Source organism: Thermobia domestica, chromosome 10, assembly GCF_964235325.1.
Source record: "Thermobia domestica chromosome 10, izTheDome1.hap1.1, whole genome shotgun sequence".
NCBI classification, from domain to species: domain Eukaryota; kingdom Metazoa; phylum Arthropoda; class Insecta; order Zygentoma; family Lepismatidae; genus Thermobia; species Thermobia domestica.
This window is the reverse complement of record NC_137463.1, coordinates 119,921,254-119,947,209: the sequence shown is the minus strand read 5'-3', so window position 1 is coordinate 119,947,209 and position 25,956 is coordinate 119,921,254. Positions and strand designations below refer to the sequence as shown.

Below are 25,956 nucleotides of genomic sequence, written 5' to 3'. Positions count from 1 at the left end.
TTACACAAAATATTATTCTTTTTTAAAAAGAAAATGTTTCTTCAAACCTCAAAGTACTTGTGTTAAGTACTTTCAAAGGCAGAATACAGTGGCATTTCATTTCACTAATCTCTCGCCAGGTCCTTTAAAATAACTGACATGTGAAAAATAACTTATGAAACTAGCTCGAAAGCCACGTTATATATCTGGGAAGCCACCTTATAATAAAACATAATATTTTTAAGAATAATTAATATACCACTTGAAATATAATCAAATACTTAGAGCAAGGTTGCAAGACGTATCTTGTAGCTTTAATAATCGTCTCTCTTACCCTAAAGGGCATAATTGTGTTACATTAAATAGAAAGATTTCATTTTATAACATAGGATGTATGCTAGACGCTATCATAACTGAATGTTTCTTTCCATATATTAGTCCATGAGACAGACCCCTAAAATTTGGCAAATGGTACCACTCAGGGGGGCAAAATCCCCCAATACCTTTTGAACAGATACATGGTACTGCATGTCAAAACTGCTTGGTGGACTTTCGTCCGGCACAGCTTTATGCCAAATATGACGTCATCAATTTGGCCGCCTACTGATTTCACCATAGCAATTTTAAACTATTATACTTGCACTATCGTTCAGGATAGAAACTTCATTCTTGCTTTATTGTCGAGAATATATTCCAGGCCTACATTTTAACACGAAAACTTTTCTAATCTTTACCGCCATTTTGAAATATAGTGCCTGAAAATGGAGAAATGTCATTATCACACATTCAACCGCAACCTTTAATGGCGAATAACTACAAAACAGCTATATTTACACAAAAGCACAAAAATAAACAAAGTTGTGCATTTCAGGAGCTTTCAAATGACATCTAAATCATAATTGTATCTTTACGAATAACGGAAATGGGAAAACTTTCTGTATCTAATTTACTATGCCTCGTAAGTATTATATGAACGTTACTATACCTGGTTTCACACTCTATTTTACAGTTATTCTATCTGTGAAATAGAATACATATGCATATGCTACTATACGATACATATGCTATTACACGGACATTTATCTACATATTTTTTTAAATTTGGTATTGCTTCTAAGTGAACCGTATATATCTTGATGCACCACTCTAAAGTGTTACACGTTTTCATCACTGTCCTCATCTGTGTTCTCCTGAATGTTAAGATTATGCTCTTTTACATGTCTGAAATTTACAGGCAATGTTATTACATGTCTGAAATTTACAGGCAGGTGTGCATTTCATGTTGTTGCTAATACAATGACAACTAGAAGACCTAACGCTCTTTGGTACATTTGCACGCCATGAACTCCAAAATTGCATTTGGAGTTGGAGGACCTTTCATTTACTCAACTTGTAACTGGCCATCTTTGAATAGCCATTCATGGTCATCTGGGCTGAAAATATTGGAATGATTTTCGAGGCTTCTCTTCCAGATATCTGCCTGATAATTAGCTCTTTAGCGTTAAGATACAATGTAATCGCACGTGCTGACAACTGCCAAGATTTCATTTTACCTTTCTTCAGCCTGAACAATTGGTACCGGAGCTCATTAACGTTGATGATAGGTGAATTTGGTGCATAATCCTACATGTAAGCGCCATACACTGACTGAATTACAACCAGTGAGTGAATGGAAACCAACAAGACTTCTGCATGTATCTTTTCCCAATGAGGAGGCAACCCGTTTCACATCAATGTACTTTTCTCTGTTTTTAGTCCCACACTTTATGAATACATTACCAATATGTTCACTGAAGAAAAGGCTGAGAACAAGAACATCGGTGTCATCAGACACAATGTTCACAGATGGATGATCAACATTTGCATGTTCTGCATGCAGAAAAATTCGGATGGGAGCTTCTTTCTCAGACCTTTGAAGATCTTGACAAGTCATACTTTCTTTACAAGTTAGTCTTACGCATTCGTTTTTTAATGTGACAAAAAACTGTTTATGATCAAGTTTCTGGAGATATGTGGGAGATTTCCAGTTTTTAACAAGAAACTCGATGAGTGCTGTTTAACTTGCAGAACAAGCCAGTAACCTTTTCCACTCTTTGATTTTTTAATGAACATTACATTTTTGTACGCAAACTAGACGTGGACCCTCGATTAATCCTTTCTGCATTCTTTATGGATTTATCATCGTATACATCGAATACAACGTAAATTCTGTCTCAGTCTGATCCAGCTAGCAAGGCTGCTGTAAATATGCTCTTTGACACCTCTTCAAAAGTTTTGCTCTCCGTTAATCCTGTGAACAAGACACATCCAATTAATTATACAAGCTGATGGTATGTTTTCTGCAGCAGACACTTTTTCTCAAGACATCTCTGAGGAGTAGCCTTGTTTGTTTTCTTCATGGTTCCATCACAATTAGCCAAAGCCATTGGAAGTGGTCCTAATGCATGTTGTAGAACTAATTTCATATCGTTTTCTCTTTCCACTTACTAAGCTCATATTTCCAAGTAGCTTATCATTTCTCAAAACAATATCCTCATTCGAAATTCTCAATTTCGTGGACTTTTGCATATAACTGAAAGTCTTAAGCCTTAATTGCTAAGGTGGTTATGACATTTCGAGGATGTCTCATTGAGTTTCATACTGTCATGTTTAAAATTGATGAAAGTATTTGTTCCCTTCTATTTGGCATTTAGGAAATATTTTCCAATTTAGGTACTAACAACTATGCCAGTCGATAATGACAACAAGACTTCTGGACCGAGAAAAGGGTTTCCCTAATTGTTCTTCATTGTGTAAACAAGTGACTGTACATTCTTTTCATCCTTCTGTTCCCTAGAAGGTTCGAGGTCAGCATGTGACAAACGACCTCTTATTGTATCACTCATCATTCTTAGATTCATAAAGCATGGGCACTCTGCTGTTCTTTAATACCTGGCTACTGCACCCGTACGAAGGCTATATCCTTTAACTCCTTCGGCGGTCTAGAACAACTGGAATTCTTGCAAAAGGATTGCTTCATCCAAGCTGTTCAGAGGATCCTCCTCTGGTGAAGTGATCATACAGCTGCGGATGGTCAATTTGCAGCCTAGTGATTTCAAGGTAGTAAACCGATAGATATCTAGAGTAATTTTGCCTATCATATGCAAACCATCATGGAATCATCTCTTTAATCATAGCAAGATGAAAAAAACAGTTTCCTTCTCTGGAAGCTCTAACTAAGCAAAGAACAGTCTTTAACATATCAATATAGCTCATCGGTAAATCACAATTTTCGTTTCGAAGAAATCTCTGTAGTCCTTGAAGAGCTTCAGAATGCGAATACAACAGATTTTCTAATACACATTGTAACTTCTCACGACACATAATCTCACGAAGTACAGATGGTGATCAGAAAAATGGAAACACCTGAACGAAATTGAAACTTACCAGATTAATATGGTGTCGGGCCACCTTGCGCCTTCAGAACACCCTTGATGCGACGTGGGATGGAGGCATAGAGGTCGTGAATGGTAGCAAGTGGAATTTTACACCATTCCTCGTGCAGGGCATCAGCCAGTTCTGTGAGGGAGGATGGAGGTGGAAATCGTCGCCGGAGTCGTGTTTCCAAGACGGACCACAGATGTTCAACTATGTTGAGATCTGGGGATTGAGCGGGCCAGGGGAGGTATTGAACTTCATCCCGATGTTCCTCAAACCACGTTGCAACAACGCCAGCTGTGTGAATGGGTGCATTATCATCCTGGATGATGGCGTCATTGTCCGAGAACAACATCCGGACCATACGATGCAAGTGGTCTCCTAAAATTGCGACATAATCGTTGGTAGTGATTCGTCCAATAAGTGGGACCACAGGACCCAATGAAAACCATGATATGGCGGCCCACAGCATCGCCGAGCCGCCACCATGTTTCACAATTGGGCGGAGACACTGCAGATCATAAGCTTCTTTGGGCGTTCTCCACACATAAACACGGCCCGTGGTTGGGAATAGGGTGAAGGATGACACATCCGACCATATCACACGTTTCCAGTCCTCAACGTTCCAAGTTGCATGGTCGCAGCACCATTTGCGGCGTGCGAAAGCTTTATGGTCCCTGATGAGCGGTTTGGCCCGTGCAACACGACCCCGTAAGTTCATGTCATGTAATTCGCGGCGGACTGTGATTATCGAAAGAGGGTGGGGAGGTGCTGATTGAGTTCCTCCGTCACTTGCTCCGCAGTGGCACGACGGTTCTGCGTGACAATGCGCTTTAATACCCGGGGTGACCTGTAACTCATGATTTTCTTCCTCCCACTGTTCCGCTTCCACGATGTGGTTTTCCCCTGTGTTGTGTAGGCCGTCATCACCTTCGACACTGTCCCACGCGACACACCTAACACAGTAGCCACTGCCGTCACACTCACTCCACATAACCGCGCACCAACAATTTGCCCTCTTTGAAAATCTGAGAGGTCTCCCATTTTACACTACCACCGTCTGCTGCAGCTACTGGACATTGCTGTTCCACTACACCTGACGTAGTATGGAGACCGACCTAACACACCACCACCAGCGGTCCGGCGCTGCGGACGCCACGATACCACTGCCAACCCATACATCTGACGTATTGCCAACTACAGGCGTTTCCATTTTTCTGATCACCATCTATAATTAAAATTGTTAGCGTTGTTGTTAGCGATAACGTTGTTAAGATCTTGGATGATTTTCTGGTTATTTATTTCCATCCATTTAAGAAAGCCTTTCCATGCCAATCTCATCAAGACTTTGTAGAGCAACTTATGCAGTCTAATTCCTCTATTATAATGTCTATCCTTCAGTACTGCATGAATTGAACCCTCCGCTGAGACTCCGAATTCCAAAGCCAAGTCCCGTAAGCCTTTTTAAAAATCTCTTTCCTATCGTGCCTATCATATTGCTAATGACACTATGAACATGGTAATGCAAATCTAGAACCGTAGTAAATGATCAATTCATATTGAAGGCCATGTGTTTATGCCGAAATCAATATCACTATGTCTCATTCACATTGTATAATAAGTCAGATCCACATGTAGACAACGTAAATATTTCTGAGGACTCCCGCTTGGTGTAGTGGGTAATACCTTTGCCCTCGGTGCGCGTGGTCCTGGGTTCGATTCCCGGAGGGGATATAGTTCAATAAAAAAAAGGTTCGAATTTCACTATAATCAGTAGCTCTACGTCTCCTTTAGCTGCAATGAGATAACCTTGGGACGCTAAACTCAAGCCAAATCAAAATCAAAGTAAAATTTCTAATATTTAAATTCTTAGAAACCTAAACCTAGCAGTTCATAAAATGAAATATTTCCGTTAAAGATACAGCTATGATTTAGATGTCGTTTGAAACCTCTTGAAATGCACAACCTTGTTTATTCCATGGTGTTTTTGTGTAAATATAGCTGTTTCGTAGTTATTTGCCATTAAAGGTTGCGATTGAATGTGTGATAATGACATTTCTCCAATTTCATGCACTATATTTCAAAATGGCGGTAACGATTAGAAAAGTTTTGCTGTTAAAATGTAGGCCTGTAGTATGTTCTCGACAATAAAACAAGAATGAAATTTCTATCCTGAACAATAGTGCAAGTATAATAGTTTAAAATTGCTATGGTGAAATCAGTAGGCGGTCATATTGATGACGTCATATTTGGCATAAAGCTGTTCCGGACGAAAGTTCACCAAGCAGTTTTGACATTCTTGACGATGTATCTGTTCAAAAGGTATTGGGGGATTTTGCCCCCCTGAATGATACCAATATGTTACCTGGCTCATGGACTATAAGCTCATGGTACCAATATGTTGTCTGGCTCATGACATTATTAAGATTGCTGATACTCTGTTGAAAACAGTTGTTCATTAAAATCGAAAAGTCGATCGATTTATAGGTTACTTTGACTTGTGGTAACTGTTAAGAAATAGTTTCGATGAGTGCTTAAAGTGGCATCAGATGATATGACGGTATGGAATAAATATAACCCCTTAGAGCAGTAATTTAGACAGAACCCTAAACAGCATCTCTACTCCTGACATTTTTGCACCATTTTTGATGTGAAGAACCTATAGAAAAAGAGAGAGAGAGAGAGAGAGAAAGAGACAGACAGAGAGAGAACTAATATAGTAAAAGTTTTACTCCACACTATCCATCAGCCGAACAGAAATAAATATTTATAAAATGATTTTGTTTTTCTAAGATTTTGTTTGAGCACATCAGTGATCTAAATGTGGAAGAACACGGATGGTACGATTACTTAAACATCGCATTAATAAAGGTAACCAAGAAAGACCTGTGGCTTTTTGTGGAAGTCTGTGTTCAATTGGCCCTCACACAAGGACTTGAATGAGAATGTAGATAAGGCGAAGGTCAGTTGTTGGTGTAGGTATATGCAATATACTACCTGGTTGTGGCGGTTCAGTTACACCGTGAACTTGAGTAAGAATACAGTGAACATGGGTCCTCCAGAGAGAGTCATAAGGGCATGTATGCATATGAGTTCAAACTGGGGTCAAACGCCGCTGCAGCGAGGTGGAAGCTGTGCCAGGCCTTTGATGAGTGTGTTGTGACTACGCGGACAGTGCTGCGGTGATTTAACAAGTTTAAGGATGATGATGAAACACTCGAAAACGCACCACGTGCAGGAAGACCAACACATGCACAAAAGGAAGATCTTCAGGCAGCAATTGAGGCGAAGAGTGGCCAGACATGTGAGGAATTGGAACTACAATTCAGTGTGAATCGAGAAACAATTCGACAGCACCTCCATCAGCTTGGAAAGCACTACAAGTTGCATCGATAGGTCCCACATGAGTTGATTAGGGCTAGAAGGCAACGTGAGCAGACACCTGTAGTTCTTTGCTGTATTGTTTGAGAAAGGAGCGATTTCTGGATAGGGTGTTGACATGCGATGAGAAGTGGGTCCTATACGAAGCTCCACGGTACCGTCATCATTCGTTAGCATCCCATTAACCGGTTCAAAAACAGCCGAAACCAGCACAGCTCCAGAAGAAAGTCCTCCTCTGTGTTTGGTGGACAGCTCGCTGCATCGCGCATCGGAAACTGCTACCAGGTGGCCAGTGCATCAATGCAACTGTCTAGTGTCAGCAGTTGAGCAATATTTAAGAAGAACTCAAAACCCTTGAACCAGCACTTCTAATTCACAAAGGGGTCCTCCTGTTACGGGACAACGCTAAGCCTCACATGGTTAGGATGACCCCGGACACCATTCTAGACCTTGAATGGGAAACAGTATTGCATCCACCATACTCCTCGGACACTGCACCATCCGATTATCACCTGTTCCATTCCTTGGATAATCACCTTAGAGGACGTGAGTTGAGATCCGTAGTAGAGGGGCTAATGTATTTGATATCTTCTTCGCTTCACGGCCCACAAATTTCTAACGCGATGGAATCCATGGCCTTACAGAACGTTGGCAGAAAGTCGTCGTTGCCGATGGGGACTTGATCTTCCATGATCTTTCAAGTACATCTTAGATGACATATCGATGTTCGAAAGTTGTGGATGAAAAAGCGACAGAACTTTTATACAATAACATAGTGATCCAACGCGACCTTTAAGACTTTGTAGACAGTCTCGTCTCGTCTCTAGTACAGATGGTGATCAGAAAAATGGAAACACCTGTAGTTGGCAACACGTCAGATGTGATGTCGTGGCGCCCGCAGCACCGGACCACTAGTGGTGGTGTGTTAGGTTGGTCTCCATACTACGTCAGGCGCAGTGGATCAGCAGTGTCCAGTGGCTGCAGCACACGGAGATAGTGTAAAATGGGAGACCTCTCAGATTTTCAAAGAGGGCAAATTGTTGGTGCGCGGTTATGTGGAGTGAGTGTGACGGCAGTGGCTACTGTGTTAGGTGTGTCGCGTGGGACAGTGTCGAAGTGATGACGGCCTACACAACACAGGGGAAAACCACATCGTGGAAGCGGAACAGTGGGAGGAAGAAAATCATGAGCGACAGGTCACGCCGGGTATTAAAGCGCATTGTCACGCAGAACCGTCGTGCCACTGCGGAGCAAGTGACGGAGGACTGCGGAGCAAGTGACGGAGGAACTCAATCAGCACCTCCCCCATCCTGTTTCGACAATCACAGTCCGCCGTGAATTACATGACATGAACTTACGGGGTCGTGTTGCACGGGCCAAACCGGTCATCAGGGACCATAACGCTTTCGCACGCCGCAAATGGTGCTGCGACCATGCAACTTGGACCGTTGAGGACTGGAAACGTGTGATATGGTCGGATGAGTCATCCTTCACCCTATTCCCAACCACGGGCCGTGTTTATGTGTGGAGAACGCCCAAAGAAGCTTATGATTTGCAGTGTCTCCGCCCAATTGTGAAACATGGCGGCGGCTCGGCGATGCTGTGGGGCGCCATATCATGGTTTTCATTGGGTCCTGTGGTCCCACTTATTGGACGAATCACTACCAACGATTATGTCGCAATTTTAGGAGACCACTTGCATCGTATGGTCCGGTTGTTGTTCTCGGACAATGACGCCATCTTCCAGGATGATAATGCACCCATTCACACAGCTTTCGTTGTTGCAGGGTGGTTTGAGGAACATCGGGATGAAGTTCAACACCTCCTCTGGCCCGCTCAATCCCCAGATCTTAACATAGTTGAACATCTGTGGTCCGTCTTGGAAACACGACTCCGGCGACACAATTTCCACCTCCATCCTCTCTCACAGAACTGGCCGATGCCCTGCACGAGGAATGGTGGAAAATTCCACTTGCTACTATTCACGACCTCTATGCCTCCATCCCACGTCGCATCAAGGGTGTTCTGAAGGCGCAAGGTGGCCCGACACCATATTAATCTGGTAAGTTGCAATTTCGATCAGGTGTTTCCATTTTTCTGATCACCATCTGTATCTAGTATTTAATGATTCTTTCCAATCTCATTTCCATTTTCTAAGGCTTCTTTTGGCTTCGCATCGTCTCGTGGTCAACACGAATTTTCTTATTGATGTAAATACAGAAGTCCAGATAATGTGAAAAACAAATAATTTTGAATTCAAAAGAAAAGAGTCCTGTCAATGTCAGAGGTGGATCCAGGTGAAACAAGGAGGTATGGTAGTTAGAATTTTTTGGAGGGAAGGTTACTGTTAAACTAATATTTAAAAAATCAGGAGCACAAATTCTGCCATTGAGTAGGATGATAGGGAACTGTTATTTCTTTCGAAGCAGCAGCAACGAAATCTTTGATAGTATAAACATGTTTGTTGACTCAAGGCTAACGTCGTACTTATTTCTATGTGTAAAATCTTTTCCTTTTTTTCTAGACGCAAATTACAATTTTAATCAGTTATTTTTACCGGTATGCCATACCGGCCTATTTTATAACTTTCGGATGTATAACCGGCTCACTTTAAGCACTGGTTTCGATTCTTACCAGGATTCTTTGATGGACTCAATCGCCCAATCCAACTAATAGCTGTGGACAGTGTTGAGAGGATTAGAAGCAACTGAAACATTGCCTGAAAATGGAACAGAGAATAAATACAATAGTATTAGTCACGAGAAAACTAAGAATTTAGTTGCCCCTACATAGTTATCTGTGCATATGGCCCTGGGTTCGAGTACTGATAAAGGTATTTGATTCGCAAATAAACTCAGGTAGTTATTCGGATCTTATAAGCCGTAAAACCTGTTGTTATACAGCCTTGTACTGAAAATTGATGTTAAATTTTAATCAATAAATAAATGTTTAGGCTATGATCTATCTAATGCAGTGGTTCCCAACTTGGGGGGCGCACGAACTACTGAGAGCAATAAACTTAAATTATGAACAAAACAGCACTTGTGATTTACTTTAAGCTATTTACTGTTATGTTATAACAGCAGACGAAAGCAACATTATTTAAAACGACGCAATTAGTAAGTTTTCAGAAATAGTAATTAGCAATTACGTTAAAGCAAATTCTCACAATTTCATTTGCAAACTAACTTGAGCAAACTTCACAGACGCAAACTAATGTGACAGCCTAAATATTAACCCTTTTAGGACTTCCACTTTTTTAGGTAAATTTTAGATTTCCACTCAAACAGCTACTGCTTCCTTCCTATCTATCGTAGGATCATGGTTCGTTCCTCATTTTTTTTTGGATAAAGGATACTTTCCAACGGTATCACTCGCTTGTCCGTATTATACATCAGAAACGGAAAAATCGGGAAAACCCGGGAGATTTTTCGAAAAAAAATTGAAATGTTTGCGCCTCTTTGGCCCGGGCCTGGGTTCACGTAGGGACCTACATTTAAAAAATAAATACGTTGTTATGTAGGTACTAGGTGTGCAAAATTTCAATCTTGTATCTTGAAAACTAAGATCGGGAGAAATTTTTGAAAATGTGAAGGTGACCCATTTTTTCATGTAACAAATGCATGGCCAAAAGTGACGAATATATATATATATATATATATATATATATATATATATATATATATATATATATATATATATATATAATAAAATGTACAATATATATTTAAAAAATGTGCTGCGTCATTACTATTTAACCTAGAGTCATGGTTCAAACGCCATTTTCTTGAGTACAACAAGCCCTTTCCAAGGGTACCGCTCACATGTCCGTATCATACACCTCAACGGGAAAATTCGAAAAAAAAAACGGATTTTTTGAAAAATCCGGTCAAAACACTTTGCCCCTCTGGCTTGGTCCTGGATTCACGTAGGGATCTGATTTTTTTTTTTTTTTAGAAAAAGAAGAGTACGTTGTTTTGTATATAATAGGTGTGCAAACTTTCAATCTTGTATCTTGAAAACAAAGGGCACAAAATATTATTGAAAGTCTGAATTTAGACCCTATATATATATATTATAAAAATTTACTGCGTCATTAGTATTTGGCCTAAAGTCATGGTTCAAACGACATTTTCGTCAGTATAAAGAGTCTTTTCGAATAGTACCGCTCGCATGTCTGTATCATACACCTGAACCGGAAAAATCGTGAAAAACTGGATTTTTTCTGAAAAATAACCCATTTGGAACACTTGCGCCCCTCGGGCCCAGCCTGGGTTTCATGTAGAGATCTCAACAAAATTTTGGAAATACACAAAGGTACTCACAATCTGTACACAAAGTTTCCTTTTGATATCTTGAAAACTAAATGCGTGAAATATTTTTTGAAATTTGTCTTAAGAAAAAAATATTCATGACCCGCCACTCCCGCCAATTTGACCATCCGATTTTAAAACGCATCTGAGGTGTTCTTTGATTCATTCTTGACTTGACAAATAGAAATAAAATATTTATGAATGCCTGTTGTAGATCCTAAATAAGCGGTCAAAGGCGATACTACGTCATGGTAACAAAAGTTACCAAAAATTATAAAAGGATTAACCATAAACAAATATATTTTCCAGCTTTTGGCTTCAAAAATGCAATTGTTATTACCATTAAAAAAGGCTTTCGAAGTTTATTTGTTAAAATAAAAATTGATGCTTTTACAGTATCATTTAAAGAGAAACTGCTATTAAAAGGTACAGTCATCAAGTCTTTCATTATGATAGTTCACACTATGGTTAATGAGGCATAAACGAAAAGTATGATTGAATTTATCGCTTTGACTTTTTTAAAACTATAGCCTAATATTTTGCCCACTTACGGTTGTCCGTGAGACGAGACAATTCTTCCAAATACGTACAACATATACACTTTCACAACATGTTTCCGAGACGAAACAGCCTAAATTCTGGGATTTCATTTCGTTCATGTTTGTATCAACTCAACACAAAATTTGTTACATGTTGCAATAATCTGCATAGCAAAAACAATTGCTTGTTGTATTTTTTGCGTTGTGTTCTTATCTGTAAGTTTTGCGAATACCAATATGAGTCAATCCATCTGAAGTGGTCCAAAAATGGTGAAAATGGTTACGCAACCATTTCCGAAAATTCCAAAAATTTTAGTGTGACGAACCGTGTGTATGAGAAGGTCAATAACAACATTCACGTTTTCGTAGATGCAAGTATTGATGAATGGCGGCCATCTTTGTTGTAGGTGGAGTGCCAATTTTTGCATTTGCAAGCGTTTACGAAATTACAGTTGCTCAGGACGTACGAATCAGACGAACACCAAATAAACACGAATGTTTACAGGAGAGACTGAGGTACACGTAGAATATAAACTTTTGCGTCTAAATAAATATGCAGGGTTGCAAACCAATTCATTAAATCACCAGAAAACTACAGAAAATTACACTTTTTAAAGGGCTTGTTTTTGGAATGGCATAAAGTGGGGGGGGGGTCATAATTTTTGTGCTGAATACTATTGCATGTAAAGAGTCTGCAGAGATATCCACAGCTATGATACTACTGGCAATGTAGATTTATGGGAATCCGAAAGTTGAAGTTTGTGATTTTGATGCCATGTTTGGGGCGTAATATCTCAGGAGGGCAAAGTACTAGAACTTACTGCTTATGCCACAAAGTAATTCTGTACATGAATAAACTATTGTGAAAAAATCATGACTGATATTACATGGATAGAAAAAGTGAGAACATGGTAAAATGCGAAGAAAGATGATGGTCGTAGCCCTGTAAAATTTAAATGTTTGGATATGTTTCATGCTAGATCTCAAAAACTGTGCATGCAGCAGCAATTACGCACAATTTTGTTTGTGTTCAGTTGTGCAAAAGCTTGCGAGTGGTGTTTGTTCCATCTTTTTAGCTCCATGATCATTGCCACGTTTATATGTTAAGGGGGTTAGCTCCCCCTTGCACCCACGACACCCATCGTCGAACTGGACCGCAGTATTAAGGCACTTAATGTATCAAAAAAGTGACATTGAAATCCAATCCCAGTTACGAAAGTTAATATGTTCAAAAGGTTGCGTTACATCTATCCTAACTTTATATAAAACTACATGAACTGACATAAGATATAGGGGTACTTCCGGTTGACGTGGAAAGTCGAAATTTAGCATGGTTGTGACTTTTAAGTACTAACCCCAGGAAAATTGCCAAAAGTTAATATTTTTTTAATTTTTAGGGGTTCTAAGGGGGAATGAAGAAATTCTCTACGTTACTTAAATGAGCCCTTTTTTGGCCTTATAATATCATATTTTAGGTACTTGGAATTGGAATAGAAACTTGAAATTCGATATGCTTGTACGTTTCCGTTAGCGTTACTCAAGTAAATCACCAAAAATAAAAAAAGTTCAACCGTAGAGAGGTTTTATGGGGAACTGAAAAGTCTTCCCAATGTTATTTATATGAGACATCTACACCCCAAAATGATTAGGCTCTTCCGGCAAGATTAGTATGATGAAATTTGGCATGATTGTAGACTTCCGGGACCAACCCACAAGAAAATTGCCGAAAGTGAATATTTTTAGTTTTTGAGGTACCGTATCTATTGCGGGAACGAAGTAATTCCCATGTTATTTAAATGGGTGTTTTCTTGAGATACAAAATCTTATCTTTCAGATAGTTGAAATATAAAAAGAAACTTGAAATTTGGTAGAATTGTAGGTTTTAGAGGTTCAAGGCCGTAGGCTGGGCAAACGAGGGGATTTGAGGGCGGAGTGTCCAGCTAGCCAAAAACTAGTTTTTCCTATATAACGCAACTTTGTAAATATATTAACTTCCGTAACTGTAACTGGATTTCAATGATACTTTCCTGATACGTTCAGTGCCTTAATACCGCGGTACAGTTCGACGATGGGTGTCGTGGGTGCGAGGGGGAACTAACTCTCTTACCATATAGACGTGGCAATGATCATGGAGCTAGAAAGATGAAACAAACGCCACCCACAAGCTTTTATCTAACAGAACACAAACAAAAGCGGGCCCAATTGCTGCACCATGCATAGTTTTTGAGATCTAGCATGAAACATATCCAAACATTTATTTTTTCAGGGCCACAACCATCATCACACACGTGCTTCCTTCGCGTTTTTACTATGTCATCACTATTTTCTCCGTGCAATATCAGTCATAATTTTTTGCAATAGTTCATTCACATACAGAACTACTTTGTGGCATAAACAGCAATTTCTAGCACTTTGCCCCCCTGAGACATTACGCCCCAAACATGACATCAAAATTACAATTTTCAACTTTCGGAGCCTCATAAATCTATGGTGCCAGTGGTATCATAGCTGTGGATATTTCTGCAGACTCTTTACATGCAATAGTATTCAGAACAAAAATTATGAACCCCCCACTTTATGCCATTCTAAAATACAGCCCCTTTAAAAGTGTAATTTTCTGTAGTTTTTCTGGTGATTTCATGTATTGGTTTGCAACAATGCATATTTATTTAGACGCAAAAGTTTATATTCTCCGTGTACCTCACTCTCTCCTGTAAACATTCGTGTTTATTTGGTGTTCTTTTGATTCGTACGTCCTGAGCAACTGTAATTTTCGTAAACGCTTGCAAATGCAAAAATTGCCACTCTACCTACAACAAAGATGGGTTTCATTCAGGAACACTTGTACAGCGGGGGACACTTCTAAATGGTACACCTTAGCCGTAAATCTCCATATGGCTGTACCATTTAGAAGTGTCCCCCGCTGTACATACGACAACATGAATGATGTTATTGTCCTTTTCATACACAAGGTTTATTACACTCAATTTTTTATAATTTTCGGAGATTGTCGGGCAACCACCACTGGACCACTTCGTATAGATTGACCCATATGGAACGAGGGCCTTAGCCTCATAAGAAACCCTTAACGAGGCTGTTCCTATAGTTATTAAGTAATTCTGAAAGCATACATTTAGAAGGATAATGTTTCTTATGACTTGAAGGCACCTAATGGACAATGGAGGGGATAAGCATAAAAGATTTGATTTACAGTACTTTTCATACCATTTCAATTCATAGTGCTTATTGCGAAAAACAAAGAACAGATACAATTAAAAAGTGTATCATCCAGATAAGTTTTGTAAACATATTTGAAAAGAAAAGTACAGGAAATGTTCTCTTCGTTAAAAACATGCACAGGCCCTACTTAAATTAACGTTTTCGTTCTTTAATTAGAAAAAAGAACTTTAAAAAGTTGCAGGATATGAGCAGAATAACCTTGAGGTAAAATCAAAAGATTGCGATCTTGGCCAAGAATTTTAGGAATCTTAAAAAATGCATCAAAAGCATAAGATCATGGCTAATATTTAATTTTGGATCAGAGGCCACAAAATTCTTGAACGTTCCCTAAATCGAGTTTTCGTATTTTCTATGGCATAAACACATCATACTGATTTAAGTGATAGTTTGGGTTTGGCTACACTGTACGTACTTCTCCAGATATGAGACGCGCAAAAAAATTTTTGATTGAAATATATTGGATCTTTTGATCCAAAAATTAATTTTTATTAAGTCAAGAATTAATAAAACTGAGTATTGAATTGACGTAGAAATTACACTCATTATTTTGAATCTTAATTCTAATTTTAATATAGTGTTTGAGATAGAGTATCAAATAGAACAGCGAACAAATACTTAAATTAAAAATCATAAACAAATATCTAAAACAACTTACTTAAAGTTTGTTTTGTAGATTTCGCAACAAAATCATTTACGAAGTGAAAGAACAACAAATCAGCAAAATATGCAACTCAACAAAATCTTGCATTCTATTTCAAGTGTACGTGTGATTAGTTAACAAACTGGTGGTTGTCTTAGCACTGATGGTAAATTAAAACTGGTTAAAATGGCAGGATTTTCAAAACTACTGCACGCAAAGATTGACCATGAAACATTTGTATTTCATATGCACACATGTCATTGAATGCATCAATGTCAATTCTTGTTTCCTAGATTCAGAAATATGCGTGTTTGTAACAACAATTTCTGTTGTTGATTTGAACCATGAACAATAAGATTTAGTGACTGCATTGTAAACTTTGATTTTGCTGTTGTGATTGTATGGTGTTATTGAGTTAGAATTGGTTAATTATGGAAATATAAACATGTTTATGATTATGATGTAGCTCATTATCATATTATGATTTCTTACTAAATTACATCTACTGAAAAACAAAAGCAGCGAATATTTTTTTTTCTAATCAGAAGTATCTGTGAATGCAATATTACGTAACTTTGTTCTAGATATGGATTAATAAAACCTTATATCTTAACATTAATTGGAACGAAAATTTCTTCCAAATTTAAAAGACTTGAAACTTATTTTCCTGCAATTTAACTGAGACTTCAGGCTGAATTTTTCTTGGAAGTTACATATTTTTTTTTCGTTTTTAATGTAATCGTATTATTTAGTAAGCGTTACAGGTCAGCACTCGAATGAAATTTTGCACTGAAATAGAAAATTAAATATTTAACAAAGGATACAACAGTTAGAACGATATGTAGAGACGCTCTTACATCTATACATGGGATACATTTCGCATGAAAAAATTTGCAACAACAAACACCGAGCAACTTATCACTCAAATGGCACCTTTGTATCCCATAATCGTGTCTGGTAAAGAGACCTCTCTCTCTCTCTCCTCCCTTCGTCTCTCCCATACTAAAATCAGCAAACAGCATGAGTACAATTTTAATTTCAACATATACATGAATTAGTATCGGTAAAATAAAAGAATAAAAGCGAGACGAAACAAGATTCAGAAATTGATGGAGGAAGAAACTTAAACACACACAATCAAAACTTGAAACCGAAGGATGTCTGTTAGATAGAAGCATAGAAGTGAGAAAGGGAGAGAAAAGGGAAGAGAATAAGAAAAAGGAAACGGAACACAGATAAAATATGAAATTTAAAATTAGTAAAGAAACAACCTAATTACAAAGTTTCGTCCCAGAAATCCAACAGCAATATGGAATTAAACTTTGAATTTTATATTTTCTCAGGGCCATTCTAATACGTAGAATGTGCTTGCAAAATTCATTAGATCACTTTCAAAATAAAGACCAAACTTGGTAGTCAAATTAAATACTCAATTTCCAATGGAACTCTAGAGTTTTGAGTCACATCTAGGATCATGTCAAAAGTGTAACACTCATGCTTTGTTTGCGTGTGGATCGGTTGCAAGTTCGGTGGTGTTCATTGAACATCCTGATCTGAATTACATTACAATAAAATCTGTAGGCAGCGTAGGTATACCTTTCATTGCAGACTACTAATGCAAACTGAACGAAAAAGTGAAATAAGTTCTATTTTCCCTCTAAATTTCTATCAGGAACAAACAGACGTAATATAACAAAAAATGGAGATGGGTCTCCCTAGAAAAGTTTCTTGGGGCGCTCCTGGAAACAGGAAATATTAGAAGTCCAGATGAAACGTTACAAATGTTTAAAAGCATAATTGGATGTTCCTTATAGACATAGCAGATCTTATCTGTTTCATATTTTAACCTTGAATAAAACACACTGAATTATAGGATGTTGAGATAAATTATAGGACGGAAATGAATTTTATGTCAAACTCATGTAAATAAAAACTTATCTTGAAAGAACAAAAAAGGTCGTTTTCTAGTCATCTCTGAAGATTTATCTGTTCCGAACATCCACTCTCGATTTTGCCCAATACTCCAGAGCTGAAACGAGTCATCTAATCAGTCGGGTTGATGTGGGTTAGGTTATGGACCACTATTGGTCGGGAATTCGAGGTGAGGTAAGGTGAGGTGATTTTCAGTTTAACGTTCCGTTCAGCGGCGAGGCTATATGAGACGTGAACCTACTGATTAACGTGGAATCCGAACCACACGAATTCCGGCCGGGAATCGAACCCGGGTCTCCCACGCCAAAGACGCGTACGCTAACCTCTTAGCCACGGAGGAGCTCGTCGGGAATTCGAGTCCGTATTAACTCAATAAAGCAGACAAAGAAGAGACATTAAGAAACAGTAAGTAATGTAGATTTGTTTCTTATAAGTAACACCTCATCTGCAAATTTAACTCATTGAAACCATGTTGCTGGTAAACTGTAAAATGAAAATGTAAAATGTGCACGCCAAATTCATTTATTCAGCGACCTGTAGACAAATTAGTTCCCAGTAATAAACAAAATAACATACAATCCAGGGAATAGTATAGGAATAATGTTATGCTATATTATTATTATTATTATTATTATTATTATTATTATTATTATTAGCATATTTTTAAATTTATAATAATAATAATAATAATAATAATAATAATAATAATAATAATAATAATAATAATAATAATAATAATAATAATAATAATAATAATAATAATAATAATGCACTATTACCTTCAGTGCATACTTGTCACTTTAACGAACAATAATATCTAAATGCTCCTATACTTGCGACGCCAGGCTTAGATACGTTATACGGCGTCAATCTCGCGAACGATTCTTTGGAGTTAGACTCTTGTCCCATTCTCTCTTCTGTTTCAAGAAAAGCCACACACATGGTGTTTATCCAACATAAAGTCCACATGACATGAGCAGGAATCGATCCTAAGTATACATAAAAGTAGGAAGCAGTACTACACATAGTTTTGTCCAATAAGCTTGTTTACAGCATTACACAAAATATTTACTTAGGTCTTGATGCGCGTGGACATGGGTTTGAATCCGTTGAAGACTATGGACCACAGCGGTTTTTAACATACTTAGCCAATATTGTAAGTCCCGTCGTTAGGAGATCAGCTATTTTTTTTTTAGTCCTTTGTAGTAATTATTATCGATAATGTTTAGTATCGGTAATATTTTTTATCTTTGGTGTTGTTTTTCTTTTCTTCATTTTAAAAATATATCCAAATAAATGCTACAATAATTCCTCTTCTTTTGAATGTAGAGGTCATTTGCAATTGGTAAGAACAAATATTGAACATTCCGACGTAGCTGCAAAAAGTAAAAAAGTGGAAATGTTTGGATTCGAACCCATTCTCATGGACTCAATAGTACTATAACCACATACTTGAAACCCCTCGAATATGATAATTACATTTAGTAAATATAAATTTATTTATGTTCTTTATCGCTCCCATTATAGCAAATGTATCTCTTTTTATTATACAGAAGTTGAAAATGTGGAAATAATTTTGATACTAGGCGATAACTGACAAGAATCTGAGTAAACAGTGTGGGCTTTCTTTACCCAGTGAAAAGAACAGTGTTGAAAACTAATTAATATTTTAAAAAAATCTACTTTGTCTTTCAGGTTACCAGGTGTAAATCTCGTAAGCAAGTCAGGTCTGATCCGAACGCTATACTTGGTAACTCAGCTCAAACCTTTGTTCAATTGACCGGTTGAATTATTTCAACTCTACTTGGATCACTAGGCTAACACTTTAACTCGCAAAACACATCTGTTGGTTCCTTTTTTATCATAGAGTCGACTTTCGACACAAAGCGAATACATTTTAATAACTTGTAGAAATCTACATGGTTAAGAGGAGAGCATGATTTTAGTAAGTAATCAACATGGGTAATACGAAAGTTTAGTTCAAATGCGACGAAACTGTACGTATGTAACGAAACAAATATGTGTTATATTTTATCTGTAGGGATTTTGTTGTATATAAACACATTTGTGTTCATGACCTTTTTGTCATGTCCAATTACAAAATGAATTTATTTTGACAGTTTTAGGAACAAATCCAGTTTAAGGTAAGTATTGTCACATTAATATAAGATCATTTATTTGCCTGGTATTTTCACGTAAATCAGCCTGAACGCAGCTAACATCACAAATGTGAAAGCTAAAACACACATAAATGTTGTAATACACTTCATGCAATATTCTAAGTTGAATGTAACACGAATTGCAAGTTTCGAATATATGTATTGTAAGTATAAAAGTCATCACTTGTAAAAGATTCGAAATCAAATTTTTGACCACATTATTAACTTCACTGGAAAGAGGAAAGAAAAAGATTCGCATACACTTGTTATAATGAAAGCGGACAGAACATAAATAAATTTAAATTTACTAAATGTAATTATCATATCCGAGGGGTTTCAAGCATGTGGTTATAGTACTATTGATGTCCATGAGTATGTGCTCGAATCCAAACATTTCCACTTTTTTTTTTTTTCTTTTTGCAGCTACGTCGGAATGTTCAATATTTGTTCTTACCAATTGCAAATGACCTCTACATTCAAAACAAATGAAATTATGGTGGCATTTATTTGGATATGTTTTTAAAATGAAGAAAAGAAAAAAACAATACGCAAAGATAAAAAAATGCCACCAAAAATATCACCGATACTAAACATTATCGATAATAATTGCTACGAAACACTAAAACAAATAGCTGATCTCTAACAACGAGATTTACAATTTTGGCTAAAGTATGTTAAAAACCACTGTGGTTTATAGTATCCAACGGATTCGAACCCATGTCCACGCACACTAAGACCTAAGTAAATATTTTGTGTAACGCTGTACACAAGCTTATTGGACGAAACTATGTGTAGTACTGCTTCCGACTTTTATGTATACTTAGGATCGATTCCTGCTCATGTCATACGGACTTTATGTTGGATAAACACCATGTGTGTGGCTTTTCTTGAAACAAAAGAGAAAATGGGACCTATATATTCGAATAGCCCTGAAAAAACTAAAATCGAAGTCTCAATTCTATATTGCTGTTGGATTTCTGGAATCGGAATTTTTTAATGTTAGATTCTTTGTTTACTACGTTTAAATTCCATATTTTTATGTGTGCTCCCTTTTCTTCTTCTTCTCTTTTCTCTCTCTGTCTCCCTTCTGTACCTCCGCCTAAGAGACATTCATCGGTTTCAATTTTTCATTGTGTTTGTTTAAATTTCTTTCTCCGTCAACTTTTGAATGTTGTTTCGTCTTGCTTTTATTTTTCATTTTGTCAATACTAATACATGTATTGTTTGAAGATTTTACTATGGGAGAGACAAGGGAGAAAAGAGAGGGGTCTATTTATCAGACATGATTATGGGATACGAAGATGTCATTTGGGTGGCCTTGCTGCACGGCGTTGCTGTCGTAATATTTTTGATGCGATGATCAGAAATCATGCTTATCAAGCATGGTCCTGAAAATTGTCGAGTGAGCAAAAATGTTCTCGGAAATATATTGTATAGGAGGCATTCGAACGAAGTGTGTTTCGTATGCACAGTGCAACCTCGCTTCGATACACTGACTTATTTTTTTAATACTATGTACGAGCAAGCGTACGTGTTAATGTACAATATTAATCAAAATTTCTACGTGTTTAATCAATTTAGGAATAAACAGTGAAATCTTACATCTACCATCCGAAATCATATCAAACAGGATCAGTGTCCGGGCATCCAATTCCTCAGTGTTGAAGTTTGTCAACCCGCTGATATGTGTGTATGAATAACGACTTTGTTCAGTGAAACATGCATCTGTAAGACAATGGTATGTTATGGGTTAACAAAGGATATTAAAAGTTAAAACAGGGTACAGTTTGGTGAAGGACGAGGGGAAACAGCAAACAAGTTCCTTCCAGATCAAACCGAATTGTTGCGACATAGGATAATCGTGTAGTGGAGAATGAAACAATTCGCTTCCTCTCCTCTTCCTAACTTACTGCACGATAGTGAAGCAACTTGGCTATTATACGGTTTGACACTGGAGATCTGCGTGGATACAAAACATCGCATCCGCAACATCTCCATTCGCACCAATATCCACAGATAATGAGATAACAAGTACACAGAACTTTGCAATTTCAAAAATATTCTCTACAATAACAAAATGTAAATATATTCTTTACAGTTTCGCGAATTCTATGATGTAATATCAATAAAATTCAATGGCTGATACTGAACACTGTCTCTTCTCTTGTAAATCAACCACATTAAACAAAATGTAATAAAAGATACAGGTAACTGCATTAAACTTTCTCACTCCAGTTTCTTAAACTAAATGATGGTATATCGCAGTTATAATTGAAATATTTATTAATGAAATACGAACAAAATTATAAGGCGTTCTCGAAGAAAACTTCAACGAAAGAAAGATCATCCACAACAGTAAACTACCCTTTGCAGATATTTTCATAAGAAATTATTTACGCAATAATATAGGTTTTTAATGAAACCTTTATTTAAGAAGTGTGAACAAGTTTGACTCAGACAAGTTTGAGAAAATCCTCCCCCCAAATCCCAAAGATTAAAGTTCTTTTGTAAAATCCATATTGCCAAGGTATTAATGAGACATTTACTTAGAAAGTATCAACAAAATCAACCGATTCGTTCTTGAGAACTTACTTACTTGCTTAATTTGGCCCTCTTCTACAACTTGGGTGTAGAGGTTTTCCATAGAGCTCGCCAACTGATTCTGTTCTGGGCCAGATCCTTCACTCTTTCCCATGGAATGTCGTGTTTCTTGAAAATCTGTTCTATTGTCTTTTTTCCAAGCTTGTCTTGGCCGCCCTCTTGGTCTTTTCTTTCCTAATCCTCCTGATCTTGCTTTTCACATTTGTCTTGGATACCTTTCCTCTTTCATCCTGATGATATGTCCAAGCCATCAAAGTTGAGCTTGTTCTATATGCAACTGCATTCATTTAACTTTCAATGTTTACCTGATGGTTTGACTCCTAATTCTACATATTTTTCTTTGTTTTTCTTGCAACTCTTCTCAAATATTTCAATTTTACTGCCTGTAGTTTTTGTTTCTCATTTAGTACCCATGACTTACATCCATAGGTAAGTGTAGGAATGTATACTGATCCTGCTATTTTTGTTTCCTGGCTTATTTCTTTCTTCCCTAAAAATTCTCTGTTAATGGCACCATAAAGTGTGCTTGTATTTGTTATTCTGCAGAGCAGTTCTCCTTCTATCTTTCTGTTTCTGTTAATGACAACACCAAGATGTTTGGATTTGTCGACTTGTTTTAGCTCTTCTTACCCTAGGTGTACTAAGCATATTTTATTTGTCCTGCTGATACTCATTACTTTCGTTTTTTCCTAGTTTATCTTCATTTTTCGCTTACTCAGTTCGTATGCAAAAAGAACTATGTTGCCTGCGCATAGCAGTTCTGATTTTTATATGGGCTTGAGGTTACAGTTTCTTACTTGGACTTTTCTAGTTTCCGACTGTAATTTCTTATGATGTCATCCACTAAGATTATGGAAAGGTATGGTGATAATATGTATCCTTGTCTTACTCTTGCTGTGATACTGAATTCTTTGGACAGATTGTTATCTATTCTTACGTAACAATTACACTTCTTGTAAAAGCTTTGAATCGCTTTTGTAAGTTCTCCGTTTATCTTCTTTTTCTTCAGTTTTCCAAAGTTCTTTCCATGAAACTTTCTCAAAAACTTTTACCAAATCTGTAAAGCAGATAAATAAATCTTGATCGTATTCTTTTTTTTAAAACCATAATTTGCCTTAAAGTAAAGATATGGTCTTGTACTTCTCTTCCTGGTCCAAATCCACTCTGGTATTCTTCGAAGCTACCTAACTTTTGTCTCAATCTAGTTTCCAGTATTCATGAATATAAGTTCCCTGAAATACTCAGCAGTAATAATCCTCTACGGTTTTTGTATTTCCTGTTATCACTTTTCTTGAAGATTGGAATTAAGATGGCTATTTTCCAGTCTTTAACTATTTTTTCTCTTGCAATGTCTTCTACATAATTTATAGTAGTGTATCTTCTGCTTTCTGTCCCATATATTTAAACATTTCTGGAGTTATACCATTATATCCTGTCGCTCTTCCCATTTTCATTTTCTTCATTGCTTTTGTTAGTTCTTCTTTTGTAATATGTTGCTCCTTCGTGCCTATGATTTCTTCTGAGTCGGCTGTTCCTTTTTTAACTCCTCTTCTTGTTGTTGATGATCTACTTCTAGCGGTTCTTCCACCTTTCTCCAAGTAGAAAATAGTTCTTCAATCTTTCCATTATGGCTTTCGGTTTTGTCAGTATTTTACCTCCCTTGTCTTTTATATATTTTTAGAGGGCATTCTCTTTCTTTCCTTACATTTTTATAGAATTTTATAGAAAAAATTGTTTTTCCTTGTAATTTATTTCCTTTACCCACCAAATTCCGTTCTTTCTGTTTTTCTTTCTTAACTTTTCTGATATTTGTTTTAACATTATCCCTTTTTCCTGTAATATTCGAAAGCTTCTAGAGTTCCTACTGTGAGATATCTTTTCCATTTCACTTTCTCTTTCTCTTCTTGGGTCCTAATTTTGGGTTTTCATCAAAATGTTTCTTCTCTGTTTGTTCCCTTCGGATACGTTTCGCACTCTTGTTCCGCTGCTGATATCTTTCCATCTATCCACTGTTACTCTCAATCTTCTTTCTTGCAAACAATACTTGCTTTCTCCAATTCTATGTCAATTGTTTTCTGAATTTTTTCTCTTTGCCTCTATATCTATTTTCTTTTCCTGTTCTCTCGGAAGTACCATGTTTAAAGTTACCAGTTTATTTTCGCTGTCTATTTCGGGATCTCGTTTAACTCGAACGTCTCTCATGTATTTACTTTTGATGATTGAGTCTTCTGATGATCTCTATGATTGATTTTTCGTTTCTACTTACAAGGGACATCACCCAATTGTCCGGCTCCAATTTCAATGAAAGTTTTCTAGCTGATAGAGGACAAATATGTATTATTTCTGATGACAAATTTTTGCCATGGTGCATGTTTTCTGTTTTTCTTTTTTTTAAATAATTTTTAAGAGTTGTGATGTAGTTATTAGAGATTACTGCAGAAGTCCCTTACTAACCTTTGTAAACGGAGTATTAATGAAAGAACAACCATGTAGATACATATAAAACCTAGGGAGAAGTTGTATGGTAGGTACGACCTTGACGGCAGCCATCTTGAAATCCGCCATTTTGAATTAAGGTCAAGTTTTTAAAATAGGAATAGGGTAATATGATACATAATTTCGGGCTAGAATTTAATCGGAAAGACAATGGTGAAGCTAGTTTTGAGATACGCCCATTTGGAGAAAAGTTACAGGCATTTAATTTTTTACTTACTACGTGCGAAAGTCCCTTACCTCCACTTCTAACTCGCGTGTTAATGATAATAAGTGGATAAAAGCTTCGGTAATACATATTGGGCCTTATGCAGAGTCGTTCTGATGCTTGATTAGTGAAATACTAAAGAAATCGAAAAACATATGTTTTCTGTAGTAGTCAGTCTTTAGTATGATGCTAATCATATTTCAAAACGACTCTGCATGAGGCGGATTATGACTAGAGGGTAGTGATACGGTAAGGTTATCCTTGACGGCAGCTATCTTGAAATCCGCCATTTTGAATTAAAGTGAAGTTTGAAAAATGAAAACCAAAGCATGTGACACCTCATTTTAATAGCAAATTTTCCCAAAAAGCCAATGGTATGCTTATTTTTGATCTATAGTTGTCTAGTATGAATTTAGGACTGCTTTTAATGTGCACCAAACTTCCATTATTCGATCTTTCAAATTGGCAAAACTCCTAATTTTGACCGCATGTTTTAAGATTTCAACTGGCACTTTGCAATTGATACCATAGCTCATGTTTTCTACATTTATTACATTTTTAAGAGTTGCTATTTGTCAGTTCGTGAATAGTGTTGGGATGAGCATCCAGCAATCTTTCTGAATTTTGAAGACATTTGGATTTTTGGCTTTTACCCATTGGCTTTTTGGGAAAATTTGCTATTAAAATGAGGTGTCACATGCTATAGTTTTCATTTTTCAAACTTCACTTTAATTCAAAATGACGGATTTCATGACGGCTGCCGTCAAGGATAACCTTACCGTACCATTCCCCTCTAGGCATAACATGTATTACCGAAGCTTTTATTCACTTATTATCATTAATACGCGGGTTAGAAGTGGAGATAAGGGACTTTCGCACGTAGTAAGTGAACAATTAAATGCCTGTAACTTTTCTCCAAATGGACGTATCTCAAAACTAGCTTCACCATTGTCTTTCCGATCAAATTCTAGCCCGAAATTATGTATCATATTACCCTATTCTCATTTAAAAAACTTGACTTTAATTCAAAATGGCGGATTTCAAGATGACTGCC

General features: G+C 37.0%; 1 protein-coding gene across 3 annotated transcripts in view; it reads right to left on the bottom strand.

The window, feature by feature from the left end:
• The window catches only part of LOC145662076 (uncharacterized), a 90,759-nt gene that overhangs the window by 9,919 nt on the left and 54,884 nt on the right, over positions 1–25,956 (bottom strand). For 2 of the 3 annotated variants that reach the window (XM_081727414.1, XM_081727416.1), the window contains exon 2: positions 9,412–9,496. In XM_081727414.1, coding sequence (XP_081583540.1) covers positions 9,412–9,496 — 85 coding nt within the window. Of the gene's footprint in view, positions 1–9,411; positions 9,497–15,524; positions 15,795–25,956 lie in introns of those variants that run through there. The other variant, XM_081727417.1, reaches the window with a different exon arrangement.